This window comes from Octopus bimaculoides, chromosome 1, assembly GCF_046866305.1.
Source record: "Octopus bimaculoides isolate indiv1 chromosome 1, ASM4686630v1, whole genome shotgun sequence".
In the NCBI taxonomy this organism is placed as follows: Eukaryota; Metazoa; Mollusca; class Cephalopoda; order Octopoda; family Octopodidae; genus Octopus; species Octopus bimaculoides.
The window spans coordinates 131,897,634-131,922,072 of NC_142928.1; the positions used below are offsets into that span (position 1 = coordinate 131,897,634).

Consider the following 24,439-nt stretch of genomic DNA (forward strand, 5'->3'; position numbering starts at 1 on the left):
TGCCACCCGCACAAGAGCCAGTCCAGGGGCACTGGCAACGATCTTACTTGGCTTGCCGGGTCTTCTCACGCACAGCACATTTCCAAAGGTCTCGGTCAGTAGTCATCGCCTCGGTGAGGCCCAATGTACGAAGGTCTTGCCTCATCACCTCAGCCCAGGTCTTCCTGAGCCTACCTCTTCCACGGGTTCCCTCAACTGTTAGGGTGTGGCACTTTTTCAGGCAGCTATCCTCATCCATTCTCACCACACGTCCATACCAGCACAATCGTCTCTCTTGCACACCACAACTGATGCTTCTAATGTTCAGCTTTTCTCTCAAGATACTTACACTCTGACGGGTATTCACATTGACATTACACATCCAACGGAGCATACTGGCATCATTTCTTGCGAGCTTACGTATGTCCCTAGCAGTTTATTTATTATCATATATATATATATATATATATATTATTTATTATTATTATTATATATATTATTTATTATTATTATTATATATATTATTTATTATTATTATTATATATAATTATTATATATTATTATTATATATTATTATTATATATTATTATTATATATTATATATTATTATTATTAATTATTATTATTATATATTATTATTATTAATTATTATTATTATTAATTATTATTACTTATTATTATTATTATATATATATATATATATATATATATATGTATAACACAGCCTGAATCAGGAGAAGTGAAATATATGTCAATAATGCAAAGCCAAGCTGTGAGTGAAATAAGCATGCAAACATATTCCCTCTATGATTTTGATGTGAGGAAAAAAGATGGAAGGAGTCAGAGAAGACACCTGGCTTTCTTCCATTAGCATAGAATAAGTCTCAAAGTTGTGCAATAAATGTGGTAATGCATTTCAGTAGCAAAAAACGACGATTGAGTAAAATGAGTCAAAAGTAGACTTACATTAAACCTAATACATCATGACAGGAAGGTGGGAAAACCATCTTTGTATAATGATTGAGTATGGAAGCTGTCACTTGGGGAGGTACAGCATACTCTTTCTGTTTTCTTCTTGCTCTGCAATAATTTGAATAAAGAAAATAGACACAAATAAATAAAGCCATAACAGAATAAATCTACTCTATAAGAATTTCTAGAAAAAGCACTCATTGAAAGAGAAACACACCAGTGCTTTTACAAGTAAAAAGACAGATGTACAATGGAGCTTTTACAAGGTCACATGACCTGCTAGAAACAGCAGCTAAAATCTCATTCTCCTTCCCCACTATCATAAACAAGGCAATGATATATTAAATAATCTATACTATAAATTGCAGTGTTCTTGATTGCTTGCTTGATTGATTGATTGATTGATTGAGTGTCGGCGGATTCACTCGAGAACGGTGCAGTGGAATCGCGTGAAATTCAGCACAGAGTGGCAGCATGGTCCGCTCATGTTCAGGAGATTTTTATTGCCCTCCAACTCCCATGGTTACCGAGATAATCGATTATTACTTTTTAAGATAAGAATATCCTATTCAAAGTGGGGAGGGGTGATTTGGTTGCCTTTCCCATGTGCGAAATTTTACGAAAAACCAGCACAATAAAGATTATTTTTTTCCAAGTAATGTGGCTGGGATTGTTTTTCGAAAATTTTAATCAGAGGCACAGAAAAAAAATAATTTCAATTTTTTGTGCATTAAAAAGCCAAAGCTGTTAGACGCTGGCATACAGCGATCGATATACACGCAGTGAACGTTTTCTCCATTTGCGTGCAATAAGGCTTAGGGCAAGCGAGTGTAACATCGAAATAACTTGAAAAGAATGCATGTGGGAATGCCGTTATAATGAATGCTCATTTAAATGTATTTTGCATGGAGTTGATGTACTTTTTAACAGGAGAGGAGTGCCTGCAGGCTGGTTCTTCCCAAGTTTATGCATTTTCAGGTTCAATGTGTTTCAAATAAGTACTGAAAATTGAAGGTGATTGCAAAGACAAAGAACTACCTGTTTTTTTTAACAATTTTAACAGTGAGAACATTGGACAAAATATGTTATTGACATTAATAGTTTGTACCTCAGCTAATTACTGTTGAGAACTGCATAATCCATGTGTCATGCTAGAGATCTAAAAGGCATTTTCGAATTTCATTATTTTCTTTAATCCAGGCAACGCTGGATATTTCTGCTAGTATAATTTAAAACACACATTTCATGGCTAGAATGCTTTTGATTATAAGATCGACTTGATTATGGTTGACCTGGAGTTAAACAATGAAAATAAGTGATGGGGAAAAAGTTTTATATAATCTTAATTCCAAAGGGGTTTCATTTATTAGTCTGAAGTGGATGAAGCAGTACCCATAACCCTTTTTCACATTCTTTATAAACTGACAGAAACTGATAGGCTAAATGGATAAATTAAATGAAATTCAAGTTCTGCTCGATTTGTAGAAGATTAATAGTTGGATGTAAAAGCCCAGAGGGATTTAATCTGAGTAGGAAAAAATTAGGTAAAAACTACATACAGTGAGGGATCTGAAAATCATCATCATCATCGTTGTTTAATGTCTGCTTTCCATCTGGCTTGGGTTGGACAGTTTGGCTGAGGGCTGGCTTGTCTTAGTAGTGGGATAATATTGTAAACCTCTTTATTTCTTGGGTTATGTAAATTATTGGATGCATCTGGAGCATTTTTCGTTTTTCATAGATTTTGGATATTTATTACCTTGGCACGTTCTATTCAGTTTTCTATTAACTTTAATGGATACTAAACTACCCATGACCCATTGGGTCACCAGGAAACTCTGAGTTTCCCAGCAACAAAGTTTTATTTCATGAGTTTTTTCTTTTCCAGGTTATTTCATATGCTTTCACTGAATGTGACATCGAAATCATACATAAACGGCTCCTTTCCCCAGAAAAGGAAAGATTTGGCTGCTATTTCTTGCATGCCCTGCTACCATGTAACAGGTATTTTGGGTCCTTTATCACAAATAGCTGTTATGTGGTAGCAGGGTATGCTAGAAATAGCAGCCAAATCTTTGGAGGCGAGATACATTCAATGCACTCGAAAAAAAACCTATGGAAAAAAATTATTTCCCACTGAGGTTATGAATGGGTCTTTTACAAAATATTTACCATATTTTTAAAGTCATTTTCACTTAAAAATATTTTTTAAATATGGCAAAAAAAATTTTTTGCAATGATATTCACTTGAAAATAACTTTAAAAAACATTAAAATATTGTTTATTTTGTAAATACTTACTGTACAAACAATATTTTTGAAATTACATTCACTTAAAAATATTTCTAAATGATTAAAATATTATGTGTAACAAAAGTGAAAATAGAAACATTCACTGTAAAAAAAACAAAATATTTTTTTGTTGTCAAATCACTGTTTTTAATGATGAAGTCATATTCCGAACCTTTTCCCATTATGCACCGTTTTGGGTATTTATACCCCCAAACGCCAAATATCTCAATAACTACTGCTCCAATTTATGTGAAACTGGTTTCATTCCATTCGTATTAACATTTCAGGGTAAACTTAATTGATAGTATTTTCCCATTATGTATCAGTTTGGCTGGGTTTGCAAGCAAACAAATAAGTAAGCCAGACTCAAACTGACTTTCAATGTTTTATAGATTGTCTTTTAAGTAGTATTTGTTTTAGTTCCTGGAGTCTTTTATTGCGAGTTTCAGGGTTTGAGACAATTGTGCAGATTCTTCTTGCTAGATTAGAGGGAATAATATTCTTTGTATGTTTGGACTGACATAAAGAGAACAGTAAGCATTGTTTAGAATCTGTTTGTTTGTAGTGAATGTCTGTTTCAATGTTTTTATCTCTTTTACTGTATTCCATGGTGAAGTTTATATTATTGTTTATGCTGTTGATTAGGTTTTTGAAATCTATAAGTTGTTGAAATGTGTACATCCATTGGATTAGGCAGTCATCTAAGTAACATTTCCAGTTTTCTAGTTGATATTTGTGGAAGTTCAAGCCATATTTTAATTTTGATTGTTCATATATCTGGACTCCCATGTAAGCATTCGAAATACACGAAATAACCAAAACTAAAAGACAATCAAAGTCTCTCAAAAAATTCCTCACAACTCCTACACCAACAGCTACCCCAATTGTGGAACTTGCATCAATCTTATTGAAGATACAACATACAAATTCAAATCAGGACAGATTTTTACCATTAAAAAAATCACTTTACTTGTTCTTCAAGGAATTTAATATACAGGGTTATTCAAAAAGAACAAACCGATTTCATTACAAAATATTTTGATAAGGAAAAGCAATAGAAAACTCCAGCTAAGTCACAAGTATTAACTCACAATCAACTTTTATTTCCTGTCTTACAAGTGTTCAATTTGACCACCACCTACAGCACAATCAACACCAATGCGATAAGAGAATTCCTCCCAGACACATATCAGCATATCACGATCCATCGAGTACTTTTTTGGCTATCTGGTTGAATGCTTTATCGAAGTTTTTCCATTTCCCTTCTATGTCAATATCTTCTGGAATCACCTCAGGTAAAGCAAATTTATTCTTTAGTTCCATAATGAACTTGCTTTTGATATGCTGATATGTGTCTGGGAGGAATTCTCTTATTGTATTGATGTTACCCATGCTACAGGTGGTGGCCACATTGAACAGTTGTAAGACAGGAAATAAAAGTTAATTGAGTAAATACTTGTGACTTAGCTGAAGTTTTCTATTGCTTTTCTTTATCAAAATATTGCATAATGAAATCGGTTCATTCTTTTTGAATAACCCTGTATAGTATCAAATGTCAAGAATGTAATGAAGATTACATAGGTCAAACAAAGCTTACTCTAAGAAATAGACTGACTATTCACCAACAACAAACACTAGTCAGAAGCAAAACAGCTGCAGCATAAGCCACATCTATATATATATATATATCATCATCATTTAGTATATGCTTTCCATGCTGGCATGGGTTAAATGGCTTGACTGGAATTGGTAAGCCAGAGAGCTGCATCAAGTTCCAGTCTAACTTGGCATCGTTTCTACAGCTTGATGCCTTTCCTAATGCCAACTACTCCAAGAGTGTAATGGGTACATTTTATGTGTCATCGGCACGGGTGCTTTTATGTATCACTGGCACAGGTGCTATTAGTGTGACATCAGCATCAGTCACAACTATGATTTCACCTAGCTTGATGAGTCTTCTCAAGCACAGCATATTGCCAAAGTTCCTGGTCACTTGTCGTCGCCTCCATGAGGCCCAACATTCAAAGTTCATACTTCACCACCTCGTCCCATGTCTTCCTGGGTTTTACCTCTGTCACAGGTCTCCTCCACAGATAGAGATTGGCACTTCTTTACACAGTTGTCTTCATATTTCATTTGTTTCAGTCATTAGACTGCAGCCATGCTGGGGCACCACCTTGAATAATTTTTAGTTGAATGGATCAACTCTAGTACTTATATATTTATTTCTAAGCCTGGTACTTCTATCAGTCTCTATTGCTGAATTGCTAAGTTATGAGGATGTAAGCACACCGGCAGCAGTGGGGGACAAACACTGATACAAAGACACACACACGATGGGCTTCTTTCAGTTTCTATCTTCTAACCTATAAACAATTATTTATAATCATAAATATTACAATAGTTTAAATAAAACATTGGTCTTGTAAACCAAAATTAAATACTATATTTTTATAACTTGAAAGATTACAAGTGAACTGAACACTTATGATGGGTTTTCAAAACCCCTCTTTACCCAACATAACCTAATACTTTTATGTATAAAATATATATGTAGAAAGGCATTCAGTCTAACATTATCAATTCCTCACTTTGAATGTAAAATTCTATAACTCTGAATTAATGAGATTCTCATTGGTCTGACCTGGGGCATAAACAACAACAACAATTCTATCTAATTAGCACATCAAGTTGATCTCTATTTTATATCCTCTGCAAGATAAGTGCCTTATTAAGGACACAGGCATACCAGTAACAAAATACAAACTTGTAACTCTCCACTTGAAATATAGTATCTTAACAGTTAACTTACATTTGGTTGGCTTCCTTTAATTTTTTCTTTGGTTGCTATTTAAAACAAAAAACAAAAAAAAAATAACTGAAAATGAAATTACAGCAATAAAAATATTTAAACAAGCAATAAATATAATAAAATAATAACTAATGCAGTAACATATAAGGTATATGTAGGAAGAGTGTATCACATGGTAATAAAACTTGGCCAATTAATGTGGAGGATTTGCAGCAAATGAAAAGGAATGAATATCACTTATTCGAGATGCAAAGTTATTTTCCAAATAAGGCTAAGAGAATTGGTACATGTGCATAGTAGAGGTGATCATGTTGGTAAGAACATATGTGTGCTAGATAAACGAACCTTTTGACAGAAGTAACTAAATTAGCTCCTATCTGTTTACTACCCAAGTTTTATAGATAGACAGAGAAACACTTTTCTTTTTAGTGATTATGATATAAACATCCTGCAGTGTCATGTCCATTGATTCACTGAGGGTGTCTATATTACAGTTCAGTAGTTTCTTGCCTTTAACCCTTTTGATACCAACCCAGCTGAAATTGGCTCTGGCTCTGTAGTGTCTTGTTTTCATAAGTCTTGAATTAAAATCTTCCACCAAAGCTTAGCCATAATTTATGTTCCTAACACCAGCTTAATGATAACTAAGTTATTTTACTAAATTCTTTGTTATATTTAAAATTAATTGAAAGAAACACAGCATCTCGAAATAAATACGGTAACGAAAGGGTTTAGCAAAAGTAAAATTGTCTAATGTTCTTCAACAGTAACTTCCTGGATTAGAATTTTCTGGATAAGCTTTCTCATTGTAGTATGAGTCAACAGTGCTGTTTAAATTCATTCAGACAATGCCAATGTTGCTGTCTCCAAGAAACCAATTATCTCTACTACACTCATTTATATAAATAATCTTGTAGCTTTCCATCAACCTCCTGTACTGTTTATGCTTCTTGCTCAATATTAACCCTTTGAACCCTAGATGCCTGTTGTTCTGGACACCCTCACCCCATGTTCCCTGGGTAAAAGAGCAAATAAAATGATTTCTTGCCTAATATTACTTCAGTATAACTAAAATGTGATTTCTGTCTCTCATATTGAAATAAAATACCAAATAGAGGGCAACATTATCCTTACCACTTGTTTTTTTGTTTTGTTTTTTTATCGCCAATACTGGCGCTTGTGGAGCCACTCGAGCCAGCAGTTGCTGACTGGTTTTCCAATGCAGAAAATATTGGCCGGTAAAGCGGCTGCTGGAGTATTTGCATCTGTGGCTGAAATAGCAGCTACTGAGGTTCTGAGGGTTAAGTACCTCTGTCTTTCAGTCCCACACACTAAGCAAAGGTTTTTCCTCTTAGATTTTGTGATTCTATCCAATTAGTCCTTTCAAAATTTCTAAACTGAGTGACTGACTCAATCAAGCCTCCTAAATTTAGAGACTCCCAGCTTCTAAACTTAAAATCCTTTGATTTCTAAGATGAGAATAAGATTATTGCCATAAAGAAACTTCCCAAAGTTCTACATCCTGAAACCATGCTGGCTTAAAAGGTTAAGCAAAGAACAGAGCTTTGGTGAATACCTGCCTGTTTGTTAACTATATTATATTCCTCACCCACCTCATTACCAATTCTAACTCTATTTTTAACACAGTCAAAACATTATCCCCTTTGAAAACCTTATGATTCACAGCTCTATCATTCATGTATCTCATAAATGAATAGTGAACCTGCAGGTAATGCTTTTCTTGATGACTAGATGAAATCCAAAACAAAAGTTTATTGCTGAGAGTAACTTAGCCAAGAAATACTGAAACTATTGTTCTTCTAAAAACTTTAATACATTTGAAACAAAGAACAATGATGTCGAGAATTATGCTGGATCTAGAATGGAGAATGGTGGAGGCGCAATGGCCCAGTGGTTAGGGCAGTGGACTCGCAGTCATAGGATTGCGGTTTCGATTCCCAGACCGGACGTTGCGAGTGTTTATTGAACGAAAACACCTAAAGCTCCACGAGGCTCCGGCAGGGGATGGTGGCGAACCCTGCTGTACACTTCCACCACAACTTTCCCTCACTCTTACTTCCTGTTTCTGTTGTGCCTGTAATTCAAAGGGTCAGCCTTGTCACACTGAATCTCCTCAAGAACTATGTTAAGGGTACACGTGACTGTGGAGTGCTCAGCCACTTGCACGTTAATTTCACGAGCAGGCTGTTCCGTTGATCGGATCAATTGGAACCCTCGACGTCGTAAGCAACGGAGTGCCAACAACAACAGAATGGAGAATGAAATTTTTTTATGTGCAGGTGAAAGCATTCTAACTGAAACAAAATGTCAACAGAACAAGTGAAACTATTTCAGTGATTACAACTTTTTATCTATTATTTTAATACATCCATTTTCTTACTTTCACACATGTACACCAATTCACAGAGTTTTATTTGCTTATTTTTAATTTTGTGACATCATTTTATTTTTATAACTTTCCTTTCAAAAGTTATTTGTCTAATCAAAACATGATTAAAAGTAGTGTTATGCAACTTTTTCTTTGTTTTAACATATTTTTGTTTGAAAAATAACTTCATGACTTGCTACAGTCTTTAATAAAAATGGAATGGTTCAGTATTGAATTAAATACCTGACCATAATTAGTTCCGTTCCTCTATGTTCTGAGTTTACCTTATAAAATAATACTAAATTAAATTAGTCATGGGCCAAGTCCATTGTTGGCTGAAACATCTCAGATTATAACTGATATTAATTTTATGAAATTATGTGGAAAGTAACGACTTACTGTTGATTTCAAGATTTTGCTGGATTTAGCTGAAAATATAAATAAATGAAACATATTTATCACAAATTTTGGTTTATTTTACTAAACCTAAAATCCTTATATTTTGGGAAGGGGAAAAAGAAATTTATATTTAAATCTTTGCTCTAAATCTCTAGCTTTTACTCATTAATATTAAAATATTATCTAAAAGACAGGTAAAATATGAAGTTTTTTAATATCAAACCATCTCAATTCAATGAGTACTAATGAGTTCATATTAAAATTAAAATCTTGCTCAAAATCTCATTATAACATGAATGATACTACAAAATTTCAGTTGATCAACACCAGTATAATATACCAATATATAAAGTTACAGATATTTTACTAAACCCCTCCAAAATACTGATTATAATGAAAAATTACTGAATAAAAATGTAGTCAATAGTTACAAAAGTGTTAAATATAACATTGATGCAGCTAGATTTCATTATTAATAAAGCTGTAAAATAATGGTTAAAATTAATATTATTATGAAAGATATAGGGACAACTATTCTGATTGGTGCTATAAGAAAGATCACCAAAGGAAGATGGCAAGTCAACCAACTAAATGATTCAAGCCAGAAGCAGTTTCTAAAACAGGGGTTTTCAAACTTTTTATTTTCAAACTTTATATTTCAGGCTTTACTTTAGAGACCCCCTTATAAATGCTTATGAAATTTATACATAAATATTTGCTTAAAAAAACTTATATTTTTACATTTATTTATTTAACATCAACATCATCATCATCATCGTTTAACGTCTGATTTCCATGCTAGCATGGGTTGGACGATTTGACTGAGGACTGGTGAAACCAGATGGCAACACCAGGCTCCAATCTAAATTTGGCAGAGTTTCTACAGCTGGATGCCCTTCCTAACGCCAACCACTCAGAGAGTGTAATAGGTGCTTTTACGTGTCACCCGCACAAAGGCCAGTCAGGCGATACTGGCAACGGCCACGCTCGAAATGGTGTCTTTTATGTGCCACCCGCACAAGAGCCAGTCCAGGGGCACTGGCAACGATCTCGCTCGAAAATCCTACGAAGGCCAGTCAGGCGATACTGGCAACAGCCACGCTCAAAATGGTGCATCTTATGTGCCACCCGCACAAGAGCCAGTCCGGGGGCACTGGTAACGATCTCACTTGGCTTGCCGGGTCTTCTCATGCACAGCACATTTCCAAAGGTCTCGGTCAGTAGTCATCGCCTCGGTGAGGCCCAATGTACGAAGGTCTTGCCTCACCACCTCAGCCCAGGTCTTCCTGGGCCTACCTCTTCCACGGGTTCCCTCAACTGTTAGGGTGTGGCACTTTTTCACGCAGCTATCCTCATCCATTCTCACCACATGTCCGTACCAGCGCAATCGTCTCTCTTGCACACCACAACTGATGCTTCTAATGTTCAGCTTTTCTCTCAAGATACTTACACTCTGACGGGTATTCACATTGACATTACACATCCAACAGAGCATACTGGCTTCATTCCTTGCGAGCTTACGCATGTCCTCAGCAGTTACAGCCCATGTTTCACTGCCATGTAGCATGGCTGTTCGTACACATGCGTCATACAGTCTGCCTTTTACTCTGAGTGAGAGTCCCTTTGTCGCCAGCAGAGGTAAGAGCTCTCTAAACTTTGCCCAGGCTATTCTTATTCTAGCAGCTACACTTTCAGTGCACCCACCCCCACTACTAACTTGGTCACCCAGATAGCGGAAGCTATCGACTACCTCTAGTTTTTCACCATGGAATGAGATAGAAGTTGTTTCCTGTTTGTTTACAGTCTTTATTGCACCTGAACATCTGCCACATACAAAAACTAACTCCCTAGTTAACCTGCCTTTGATATTGCTGCACCTCTTATGTGTCCATAGCTTGCACCGGGTACATCTTATAGAGTTACTACCTACTCCTTTTCTACATACTGAGCAGGGCCATCTACCTGAAGGGGTTTGTGTTTTATTTACCTTCCTACTTATTAGGATTTTGGTTTTAGCTAGGTTGACTCTAAGGCCCTTCAATTCTAGACCTTGCTTCCACACCTGAAACTTATCTAGTTCTGATAGTGACTCCTCAATTAGTGCAAGGTCATCAGCATAGAGGAGCTCCCAGGGGCAACCTGTCTTGAACTCCTCTGTGATTGCCTGGAGGACTATGATAAATAGGAGGGGGCTGAGGACGGAACCTTGGTGGGCCCCTACCTCTACCCGGAATTCATTGCTGTACTCATTTCCAACCCTCACCTTACTGGCAGCATCTCTGTACATGGCTCGCACAGCTCTCACTAACCATTCTTCTATCCCAAGTTTCCTCATTGACCACCAGATAAGGGATCGGGGGACCCTGTCAAAGGCTTTCTCCATGTCAACGAAAGCCAGGTACAGAGGTTTATCCTTGGCTAGGTATTTCTCCTGCAGCTGTCTTACTAGAAATATGGCATCAGTAGTGCTTTTACCTGGCACGAACCCAAACTGCATCTCATCTAAATTGATTCGCTCCCTAATTAGTTGGGCTATGACCCTCTCCGTAACTTTCATAACCTGATCTAACAGCTTGATGCCTCTGTAATTATTTGTATCTAAAGCGTCACCTTTACCTTTGTAGCAGTTGACTATGGTGCTGCTACACCAGTCATTGGGTATGACTCCTTCGTGTAACACCTGGTTTGTAATACGGGTGACTAGGCTGTAGCCAACACTGCCAGATATTTTGAGCATCTCTGCAGTGATTCCTGATGGGCCAGGGGCTTTCCCTGTCTTCATATTCTTAATTGCTTTATCTACCCTGGTACTATCAACTCGGATAGCTGGTTCCTCTGTTGGGTCGACATACGGCAGCCTCTCTTTCTCCCATTCATTCTCTTTATTAAGCAATCTATCGTAGTGGCATCTCCAGACCTCTTTCTTTGCAGCCTCATTTAGTGCAAGCGTACCATCATCCATGCGAACACATTTCTCTCCTACAACATCACTATTCTCTCTCCTACACTATCTTGCAACACGAAATACCTCGAGTCTTTGGTCCTCATGGCGCAGAACATTGGCAAATCTTTCCTTATCTGCTTCCCCTCTGGCTAAATAAACCTGTCGCCTAGCCTCCCTTCTGGCACATTGGTACAATTCCCTGCTACCACCGTTCTTCCAGTCCTTCCAAGCCTGTTTCTTTTGTCTAATAGCCCTGTCTACCTCCTTGTTCCACCACCACGTTACTCTGGGTCGAGAGGGGATCTTACACCAGCCACAGATCTGGTCGGTAGCATTCAACAGGTTGTCCCGCAGAAATCTCCAATTATCTTCCACGTTGTATGATGCTATATCCCCTTCTATTTCGTCAAATGCTTCAAGTAACTTGTCTCTAAATCTCTGTCCATTTGCAGGGTCTTTAAGCTTCCACACCCTTCTCCTCCAAGCCGGTCTAATTCTGGGCACCCATTTTGCCTTGATCCCGAAGTCGCTAACTACTAATCTATGTTGTGGGGTACATTCTTCGCCAGGGTAGGTTTTGGCATTTATAAGCCACCCTCTTTCCCTATTTCTGGCAAGGATGTAGTCGATTTGGCTAGAGTGTCTGCCGGAGCGGTAGGTGACTAGGTGACTAGCAGGTTTCCTGAAGTTGGTATTGCAGACCATAAGATCGGTTGCATCACAGAACTCCAGCAGTCTGGTTCCCTCCTCATTGCGGGAACCGAAGCCATAGACTCCATGTATGCCATGGAAGCCTCCAGCACGACGTCCAACATGACCATTGAAGTCTCCAGCCACAAAGAGAAAGTCCCTGTCACTCGTCGACGAGGTAGTTTGCAAGAGGGTGTCATAGAATTGGTCTTTCAGACCATCTGGTAGCCCCGGTTGAGGTGCATAGGCTGAGATGACAGTAGCTAATCTATGATGAAGCACTAGTCTAATCTTAAGTACTCTGTCACTTACTCTAACTACCTCGATTACCTTATCCACCCATTTCTCTGCTAGAAGTATTCCTACGCCCCCGACCCCGTCAGTGTTCCCTGCCCAGAAAATCTTGTACCTGTGTTCTTTGCCTGTGAGGAACCTCGCAGAACCTCCTCTCCATCTTACTTCCTGGATGCAGCACATATCTACGCGTCTCCGTTCAAGCATCTCAACAATTTCACCAGATCTACCTTTCAGCGTGCCGACGTTGAGAGTGCCAATCCTAACAGTATGGGTGTTGGGGGTGTGGGCCTGTAGCCTGGGAAGAGGAAAAGCAGTGTCGTGTACCTGAAAAGAAAGCTTGCAATTGGCAGAATTCATAAGCAAAACAGTACCTACAACCTGCAAACATTACTCAAACTTTATGCGCTACCCAAAGGTAGGGGAGGGGATGGCCGAGGCCACTAGATGGGTTCCGGGAGACAGCCGAGGATGACAGAGGAATGAACTTCCGGTGGAGGGGGTGGGAGGGCGGGTGTACCACCAGCCAGAAGATAGACTTCTTAATCGTAGATTCTAAATATTTGAGAGACAACAATGCATAAATCGTAATTTTTAAAAGAGCAATGAAACCTAGGTAAATAGAATAGATAAGTAGCATGAATTTAAGAAGCCTTTGTACAAGGAAAGATGGCGAAGCTTAGGAACAAATAGGTTTATTGTCAATTAAAAGATTTCGATTAAAAAACATATATAAAATCAAATTGCCCATAAAAAATATTTGCTGTCTTGTCCTTGTAGACCCCCTGTGGTCCGCGGACCACAGTTTGAAAACCCCTGTTCTAAAACATCAGAATAGGATAGTTGCAGGAGCCTTAATCCTTTAGCATTTAAACTAGCCATATCTGACCCAAATATTCTACCTGTTTTATGTTCAAACTGACCAGATCTGGCCTCTCACACCTACCCTATAATGTCATTCTAAAATAAATCGTTGAAATCTTGAAGCTGTGAGATAATGCATGATTATTTCATAAATAAATAAGCATTACCTTTTATAGAGTAATTTGAATGCTAACAGGTTAACTTAAGGGACTAAATGAAAGTCAACATAGATGGCATTTCCCTCCATACTAACTTCTGCCTTAGAGAGGAAACTCCAAAGCATAACCTCCTCTATAGTCTTTTAAGGTAGAGGAATGTTTTAATATCAATGTGCAAGTAAGTTTAAGAAATTAGCATGAAAGACATCATCATCATCATCATTTAACATCCACTTTCCATGCTAGCATGGGTTGGACGATTTGACTGAGGACTGGTGAAACCGGATGGCAACACCAGCCTCCAATCTGATTTGGCAGAGTTTCTACAGCTGGATGCCCTTCCTAATGCCAACCACTCAGAGAGTGTAGTGGGTGCTTTTACGTGTCACCCGCACGAAGGCCAGTCAGGTGGTATTGGCGACGGCCACGCTCAAAATGGTGTATTTTATGTGCCACCCGCATAGGAGCCAGTCCAGGGGCACTGGCAACGATCTCGCTCGAAAATCCTATGAAGGTCAGTCAGGCGGTACTGGCAACGGCCACACTCAAAATGGTGTATTTTATGTGCCACCCGCACAAGAGCCAGTCCAGGGGCACTGACAACGATCTCGTTCGAAAATGAGTAACTGAAACAACAGATCCCTCTCAACATCCTAATATGACTTGATGGAAATGGGTATGTCAAAGTGGACTTCCAATCTTTTAACAGTCAAGTTCTTTGACTTGCAATTCTTGAAAATGAATTGGCACCTATCATTTTCAGCTTAGATGAATGAATGAGTAATACCAAATCAAGATGGGTCCAGTATATAAACATTCAAAAGCAAGTTTAAAAAAAAAACAAAACAATGTCCAACCTGATATTTGTTGATCTGTCTTCTGCAAACGTTGATTTTCATTTGGAACTGTCCCAATATCCGGGGGAAGCTGCTTTATAGCTTGATTACTGATTGTCAAAGAGTCTCCAATTCCACTCAAAGAGTCTACAATTCTATATGATCTGGTTTTACTTAAATTTGTCTCTCTGCTTCGTCGTCTTAGTTTCTCTGAAACTGAATGAGCTGATACTTGTTCAGCCTCTGTTGTATGGTCACTAGCAGATTTTCGTTTTGTTCCTCTACGTTTTAAGCTAAGATCTTGAGACTTTGAAGGCTTTGGAGAGACTGATGGATTAGCAACAGAAGATCTTTGTTGCAAGGAAGAGCAGGAAGGAGTTGTTTGGCTCTCTTTACCTCTTAAGTAATACTTCTTTGAGTGTTCAATGTTTTGCTGAAAGATAGCTTCATCATCTACTTGTATTTCATTTTCAGCCAGTTCTTTTACCCTAGAAGTACTTTTATTCTTGCTTACAGATTTTACTTTGATATTAAATTCTTGTTCTTCTCTGTCATCATTTTTGATTTCATTAAGAAAATCAAAATCATTAGTTGTAGCAGGCATGTCTTCATCTTGCATTACATTGGCTGGACATTGGACCTCACTTCTCTTTCTATCTCTGGTTAGAGTCAAATATTTTACCTGGCCAGCCATGATCTCATATAAGTCAGGCTTATCCAGTTTTGTGGCTGTCTTGTTTCCTTCCTGGGTCTTACCAGCTTCATTTTCTTCTTGAGATTCACCAGCTTCACTTTCATCCTGGGTCTTACCAGCCTCAATTTCATCCTGGGTCTCACCAGCCTCACTTTCATCCTGGGTCTTACCAGCCTCACTTTCATCCTGGGTCTTACCAGCCTCACTTTCATCCTGGGTCTTACCAGCCTCACTTTCATCCTGGGTCTTACCAGCCTCACTTTCTTCTTGGGTCTCACCAGCCTCACTTTCTTCCTGGGTCTCACCAGCCTCACTTTCTCCCTGGGTTTCACCATCTTCGCTTTCTTCCTGGGATTCACTATTCTCACTTTCTTCCCGAGTCTCACCAACCTTTCTTTCTTCCTGGATTTCACCAGCTTTGCTTTCTTCTTGGGTCTCACCAGCTTCACTTTCTTCTGGTATCACATCAACTTCATGCTGTATCATGCTAGACTTGCTTCTATCTTGGGTGACGCTTATCTTGCTGTCATTCTGAATTGCACCAGTCTCAAATTCTTCTTGAATTCCACTAAGATTGTGCTTGTGCTGGGTTACAGCAACTTCACTTTCAGCTTCGGATGTAGAGTCCTTGCTTTCTATTTCTGACACATAATCCTTGCTTTCTATTTGGGATTCACCATCCACATTCTCACTCTGGAGTGCATCAGCTTCACTTCCATCCTGGGGCACACCAGTCTCACTTTTTTCTTGGGCCACATCAGCCTCACTTTCATCTTGGGTCTTGCCAGCTTCGCTTTCTTCCTGGGTCACCCAAGCCTTGCTTTCATCTTGAATCACAGAATCCTTGCTTTTATCTTGAGTTACACCACCTTCATTTTGGGTCATGCCTGTTTTTCTTTCATTTTGGATGAAATAGATTTCACTTTCATCCTGAGTTACACCTGTTTTGTTGCTCTGTTTTCCATCAGCCTTGCTTTCAACCAGAATCATATCAATTTCAGTTTTATTTTGGGCCATATTGTCCTCACTTTTGTCTTGTATTTTGCCAATATCATCTTCATTCTGAAATGACTTAGTCTCACTCTTATCTAGGCTTAACTCAATGTCAGTTTTAACATGGGGCATGCTAGTGTCACTTTCACACTGGTGGACACTTGCGTTTTCCCCTTTTGCACTCTCGTCAACTTCACCTGAAACTTTACTGATTTCAACTTGTGACAAGCTTTCAACTTCAAACAGTGGAATGTCTTCTTCTTCTCCACCTTCACTCTGACTGACACTCCTGTTTTCCCCTTTCGTGCTCCTATCAATTTCACTGATTTCATCTTCTGACAAGCTTTCAACTTCAAACAGTGGAATGTCCTCTTCTTCATCTTGTGCTGTACTAACCTCTACTTTGCTCTTTGTTACACTGATTTCCTTTTCATCTGTAGTCACATCAACTTTATCTTGTAATACATTTTCATTATTCTTACCCACCCCTGATTTCCTTCTTGCTTCATCTATACCTGTTACTACTATTTCTTCCACATTACTACTTAGTTCTTTTTCTTTTCTAGTTTCTCTCTCAGGTTTCATTTTGTCATCTTGCACATCTACTGGAATTTTTTCTGCATGCTGATCGTGTTTCTTTTCAATGTCTTCATTTAATGTCATTTGATTTTCCTTTTGTAGGTTTTTCGTATCTTTATTTTCTGTTTGATACACAAATGCTGCCTCCCGATTGATACCTATGAGATCTTCATTATGTAATCTTATATATTCTTCATCAAGTATTTCAACAATTGGTTCATCTTGTACTTCAATCACTTCATTTTCATCCTCAATTACAACCATCTCTTCATGTAGCTCTAAAACAACATTGTTTACAGGAACAAAATCTTTGACAGGTTCTTCATTCAGTTCCATCTGTCCCTCTAGCATTCTACCATAATTGGTCTTGCTCTCATGCTGGTCTGCTATATTTTGCTTTTCCTGTGTATGGGCTACCATTTCATTTTTGCTTCTCACTTCAATTTTTTCATCCGTTTTATTCTGACTCACATTTGAAGAAACAGTCTCTTCATTTAAACTTTCCAAGGAAAATGTCTGAATGAATTCACTTGTATATTCTACATCTTTAGTTTCCAATGGCATTTCTGCAAGATCTTCAACGAAAGTGTCTTTATCAGTTGCCACATCACTTTGTCCGATTTTGGTTTCTTCACAATTTGTAGATTTCTCTTTTAATTTCAAAGATCCTATATCAGGTGTTACCTCTTTTAACTCAGATGGTTTTTCTTCAGTAATATCCTCGCAGTCAGAATTCCTATTGCTAGAGATAACAGCAGCATCCTGCTTAGATTTAATGTCTTTATCATAAGTGATTTTTCTGGAGGTCTTAAATTCAGAATCAGAAGAAGATGGTGAATCTGAAATCTCCTTGTTTTCTCTGATGATGAACCTGTCTTTTTCTTTCCCTTTATTATCACTTAATGCTGCATCATCCCTACTTTTAATATTTTTAGTAGAATTTAGGAAGTTTTTAGTTGATGCGGTCATAGATTGCTGGTTTCCACTACAGCTGATATCAGTAAGGCTCACAGTAAGTTTCTTAAGAAAGCTGAGTGAAGAAGAAGAGTTAGCCAAATTGACATGAGAAGTATGTTTAACTGAGTTTTCTGAGTCTGAAAGGTTTGTTAAATCTTTTGTTGTGCGTTGGCTCAGCTGGAAGCTTGGTATTGTCTCAGTCAAACTGGCACTTTTTCTTGGTTGAGAAATCACAGAATTATTAGGTTTCTCAGGTTTATATTGTAACTTTTCTTTTGATGCATGTTTATCGCTTGCATCTCGCAATACTTTTAAACTTTCTTCCAAACACATTCGATTAACATCATCAATTTTCCATGTTTTTTCTCTCTCACTTGAATTCGGAGGGTTTTTCTCTGATTGTACTGCATCTGATTTTGATTGCTTGTTTCCATGGTTGGAACAATCCTCAGACAAATCTGATTCATCTGAGCTATCTTCAACTGCTACATTTGTGGTATCCAGAAAATGTTCAGTATTTTCAGAATTCACTGTCAAAAATCCAAGTGATGAGTCACTTGTTGACATTTCTGTTATATCAGTAGGTTTTGCCTCAGTAGCTGCGGCAGCTTCTAAAGTCAGAACCAAAACAGAAAAAAGAAATTAGAATATATATGAATAATAGATACCTTGCATATAAAAGAATGCTAAGATTAGAAAAGAATGGCAAAAATACTATAAAAACAATTTAACAGCTATTTTCCATGCTAGAAAGGGTAGGGTGTGTTTTCAAATTTGGTTCCATGCATACTGCTGGATTATCTCTTTTTCTATGTAGATGTTTCATTCTAAAACTACTCATGACTCAAGTATGAGTTGTTAAATACTTTATGAGAAGCATCATCAGTATAAGCCAGTTTTTCCATGTTTCTTGGACATGCCTTCTCCAGCAAAGATTCAAACCTTTTATTATTAGTTTTTCATCACCTCCTTAGCAACAATTACACAAAATCATTTAAATTTGCAGTACAATCTATAAAACTTCTGTGCTATAGATCAATATAAATACAGATGCACACATGACCATGCAGTTAAGAAGTTTACTTTGCAACCACATGGTTTTAGGTTCAATTCCACTATGTGGCATATTGAGCAAGTGTCTTGTACTATAGTCTTGAGTTGCCCAGTGCCTGGCGAATGAATTTGATAGATGGAAACTGTATAGAAGCCTGTCATTAACATTTGTGTGTGTGTGTGTGTGTGTGCGTGCGTGCGTGTGTGTGCGTGTGTGTGCGTGTGTGTGTGCGTGTGTGTGTGTGTGTGTGTGTGTGTGTGTGTGTGTGTGTGTGTGTGTATATCTCACCATTTAACTACTGTTGGTTTATTTATTCCCTGTGTATTAGCAATCCAGCAAAAAGAGACTGATAGAATACTAGGGATGATTTGATCAATTAAAACCTTTCAAAGTAGTAACCTAATATGACTGCAGTCCACTAGCTGAAACAAGTAAAAGAATAAAATAATAAAATAAAATTAACTAGATAATAATAATAATAATTTTAAAACTGCTTATTTTTCAAGACCTTAACCTTTAACACAGTGTAGGAGCATCATGTCACCATATGACTTTTCTCCCCTGTAGTAACAGGGCAGTGGCAGGGGAAACAATTCTAGAGAAAATGCAGTTTGCTAACGGTTAAATAACTGCTATGCTGAATAACAGGGACCAGCTTGTTAAGAATCGCCAAACAATTCATTAATACATAAAAAGAGTCATGTAGACACATAGGGTAGTCTCCATGGCATATATATTCCCCACCCAAATGAGATACTGGTCCATTACAGGATTACTCATTTTCGCCAGCTGAGCAAACTGAAGCAACATGAAATGAAGCATTTTGCTTAATAACGCAATACACGCCACCCAGTCCAAGAATCGAAACCACAATCTTACGATCATGAATCCAATACACCTAACCACTAAGCCACCCACCTCCACCATTAATACATACATCTTACAAAACTCACTACAATACAATGAAGATTTCTGTCAATAATTACCTTGTGATTGTTTGATACCCATTGCAAGATCATCTGCAGTAATTTTCTTTCTAATTTTCATAACTATTTTTGGTTTGTGAAGAGAAATTTCATCATCTTCTTCAGCATCTAGTAAAAACAAATATTCCTTTGACAATAAGATTGAATACAAAATATTTTAAACATCAAATCAATTACAGTATTATCGTGTCTATTTTGCAATACCGACATAGTTGAAACGCAAGCATCTCAGATGTGAAGTGTAGCTATAACTTTTTTCTTTTTTTTTAAGAGCTTTTTATATTAGAGAATAGTAATAAACAGGTGAAGTGATTAATGTCTAGTTTGAAATGTTGAAAGGTTATGGTATAACATAGTTTTAGCCATATGGCAGTGTAGTTAAGAAGTTTGCTTTGCAACCATATGGATCCTGGTTTGACACCTTGGGCAAGTATCTTCTACCACAACCTTGAGATGGCCAGTCTAAGTAAAATTTGTTAGACAGAAACAGTGTGGCAACTCAATGTGTGTGTGTGATTATATATATATATATATAAAGGAGACCACTAGGTGGACTGTTAATGTGCTAGAAGAAGATCACATGTAATGTGTCTACTAAGACCGAATTGTTCTCAAAGGAAATGGTCTCCTTTATATATACATATACAATAATCCCTTATCATCATCATCATTTAATAACCACTTTTCCATGCTCACATGGGTTGGATAGATTTTCTACAACTGGATGCCCTTCCTGTTTCCAACCTTCACCTGTTTCCAAGGAAGGTAATATTTTTCCATGACCAAACATGTTTTGAAACATAGGAATTGAAGGACACCTCTTGCACGACAGTGACTCACACATAAACATGTGCGCACGCGCGCACACACACACACACACACACACACACACACACACACACACACAAGGCGGTGAGCTGGCAGAAACGTTAGCACGCCGGGCGAAACGCTTAGCCGTATTTCGTCTGCCGCTACGTTCCGAGTTCAAATTCCGCCGAGGTTGACTTTACCTTTCATCCTTTCAGGGTCGATTAAATAAGTACCAGTTACGCACTGGGGTCGATATAATCGACTTAATCCGTTTGTCTGTCCTTGTTTGTCCCCTCTGTGTGTAGCCCCTTGTGGGTAGTAAAGAAATAACACGTGCACAGACACACACATCAACCAAATCCACTCACAAGGCTTTGATTAGACTGGGGCTATAGTAGAAGACACCTACCCAAGGTACCACATAATGGGACTGTACCCAAAACCATGTGGTTGAGAAGTATACTTCTAACCACACAGTACACCTGCATGCACGCACACACACACACACACATACACATATAGAGGCCAACAAAGAAGGTAAGTTTCATATGCAACAGGAACAGTAAGTACTAAGAGCACTCAAGACACAGTTTCACTCAAATATCCAAGCAATTCCCTAAAAGTTGTCAACAGCTTTTGTTACCTAGGTGATCAAATTAGCTGTCAGGGAAGATGTTCTGAAAGTGTGATAGCTAGAATAAGAACGGGCTGGAAAAAAGTTCAGGAAGATATTTCTTCTGCTAGCAACCTAGGGTTTATTCCTCAAGGCTAAGGGCACACTGTATGATGCTTATGTGTGAAGTGTGCTGCTTCACATCAGTGAGATGTGGGCTTTGAGTGTGGAAGACGGGAAAGAAATGAGGTGAGTAACTTTGTTGGATGTAACATACTAGTGTGCACAAATGACAAAGTATATATGAACTGAGAGACAAACTGGGTATAAGAAGAATTAGGTGTAGTATACAAGAGAGAAAACTGCATTAGTATGAGCAGGTGTGCCTACTGTTTTGTACATACTATTGCCCATTCTATACCCTCACATCTCTTCACTATCTATTCTCATGGCCACTGTGCTGATTCTATCCCCTCCCATCTCATCATTTCTTCTACTCACTGTGCCATGCTTCCCATTATAGAAAAGAAAATACTCTTCTTGTGTATATTGAATATTTCCCTTCTCTATACTGTCACCACACTAACATGGAAAAATGGACATAAAAATGACTGAACGAACTATTTGCGTTGCCAACTAAGTAGAATATGCTTTGTTAAGAAAATATAAGACTTAAACAAGTCCATTGCTTTCAGTACATGACCAGATCCATTTCAATTTGCATTATCTATTGTCTAAAAATTTCCTTTAACTGATCTTATTGCAGGTAAATTATTTCCCTTGTTTCCTTTTTTAGATCTTAAACATCTCAAGAGGGAGTTTTTGTCCACTAATTACTTGGACAAGTTCAGTTGACCAAAGTTTTTCAACTCCTTGTATTACATATGTGACACTCTACTGTATTTGTATTTAGTAGGCATGGCTGTGTGGTTAAGTAGCTTGCTTCCCAACCATGTACTTTCAGGTTCAGTCCTACTGTACAGCATCATGGGCAAGTGTTTTCTACTGTAGCTCCAGGTTGACAACAGCCTTAAGAGTAAATTTGGTACACAGAAACTGAAAGAAGCCCTTCATATATACATGTGTGTGTGTGCACACACACCCTTATCTTGATGTCATGTGATGGTTGTAAATGTGTGTAACCTTCATTAAAACAATGTTAATCATTTCCAATCTTCCATAAAACATGCCTGGCCATGAAGAAATATTATCTTACTTGGAAACAGGAAGAGCATCTGGCATTAGAAAATCCGCTTCAACAAACTTTGTCCGATCAAGCAAGCATGGAAAAGTTGTTGCTAAAACGATGATGACAATGGTGATGATGATGGGCAGAATGCTACCCTGATGTATTTTCCCTTACACTACTTTGTTGAAATTAAAAATAATCATAGCTTACCTTGTGATTGCTTCACTCCATCTGCTATGTCTTTTGCTGTTATTTGTCTTCTTGGTCGCTTCAGCCCTTTTGAAGAATTTTTCTGAAAGCCTACATGACTATCTGACAACAAAGAAGACATTTTATTAGTTTTACAAAACTTGAGGCAGAGATGGATGGATTGTAATAGCAGCACATTCTCATTTATTCCTCATTAGTTTACCTCTGAAATCTAAGTTTTTAAACCCTAAGTTAATCAAATTTTAACAAAACTTCCTTTAAAACAAGTGAATTCTTCATTTCTGTTTACAGATCAAGTTGAGCCTCATGAATTATTATTACAAATGATAGTTTATAGATTAACATAGATGAGAAAAGTAGCTGCATCAGATGGCAGAAAGATCTATAAGTGAAAGTGTTGCTAACTACAGCACTAGTCAATGTGAAAGTGGCCTTAGATTGGTCATCATAGTCTTATGTTGTCTTACTTCAACAGAAATGACCCTATATCTGCTGAAGAAAGACAGCAATCACAAGAAAAGAAATATGTAATACATAACAGAGCAGCTCTCAGCCTTTGTTTAGAAGTCTTTTCCACTGGTACCTTTTGACAAAGAGAACAGTGCACTAGTCTAGATTGACCTTCAATCATGTAATACATTTGGTCACTTGCAACAGAGTTGACTTCTAAAAAGCATCTCTGGTTCAAATGAAAAGTATGGGCTTCACTCAAAACTGAGATAAATGAGTAATAACATATTCATTGCATTTAGAAACGTAAAACATTTATCTTTTTTTTAACCCTTAACTTCCTGTCAGACAAGGTAGTGTACAGGACTGCATCTGTCAGCCAATCCTGAAACACATATCACAAGAATTGTATTAACCTTGATTACATTCATTTTGAAGATGAGGAACTGTAAGTGAGAAAGACACTAATCTCTTTGTCTATTGTTAATTTCTGTTCTGTAACAACCGTTACATGACTGAGCTTTTTACTTAGTAATTTAACTCTGAACATTCTAGTAAACATTTTCTTATTAGAAATTATATGCTACAAGAATAGGCAAGCCTAAAAATCCTTCTACAGTTTAGATGCAAATGACATTTGTATAACTAATGCTATGTACAATTGCAATAACTAACGATCTGAATGAAGAATTCTGAATTAAGAGAACAAGATGTAATTACAATTACAAATCTGAAGACAAGAAGAGATCTTCATAACAATAAGATAAAATGAGATTTAACAATCTATTCATACATTATTAAGCTTCCCTTTCTCAGCAATTCATCACCATCATTTAACATGACTGTTCCATGCTGACATGGAATGTACCAGGAAATCACTCAAATTATTATTTAAAAAAAACCCATCATTTCTGAGATGTTTTGATTTTACAAAGTTAGTACCTATAGTTAATGTTTCTGTATGGCATCACATTTGACATTTTCAATGTGACACCAGAATGTTACACATGATCATACACCCACAATCAAGACAATCCAACAGTAATTACATCCAATATCTGAGAGGTACAGGGTTTGACTCTCTGTAGCTTTATCTTCTAAAGGTATTATTTACCCAATCTTCTAAGCTGTTTTCACAGCTATACTGTGTACAAGCTTTACTTTATTTTCTGCGAAATACCAACTCACTTGGCACTTTTAAATTTGTTTATAAAAATGTTCATACGATATAGTTGTTATAAAATAAATGAAAACTGAAACTAAAAATTGATGTAAG

The 24,439-nt window shown here is 37.4% G+C and overlaps 1 protein-coding gene across 2 annotated transcripts in view; it reads right to left on the minus strand.

Annotated features, from left to right (window-relative positions):
* Positions 1-924: 924 nt before the first annotated feature.
* LOC106882593 (uncharacterized) overlaps positions 925-24,439 on the minus strand; it is a 40,724-nt gene continuing 17,209 nt past the window's right edge. For both annotated transcript variants that reach the window (XM_089358434.1, XM_089358428.1), the window contains exons 7-12: positions 22,714-22,815; positions 19,892-19,999; positions 14,650-18,462; positions 8,843-8,871; positions 6,055-6,089; positions 925-1,059 (exon numbers count right to left, since the gene is read on the minus strand). In XM_089358434.1, coding sequence (XP_089214560.1) covers positions 942-1,059; positions 6,055-6,089; positions 8,843-8,871; positions 14,650-18,462; positions 19,892-19,999; positions 22,714-22,815 — 4,205 coding nt within the window. In that variant the 3' untranslated portion in view covers positions 925-941. The remainder of the gene's footprint in view (positions 1,060-6,054; positions 6,090-8,842; positions 8,872-14,649; positions 18,463-19,891; positions 20,000-22,713; positions 22,816-24,439) is intronic.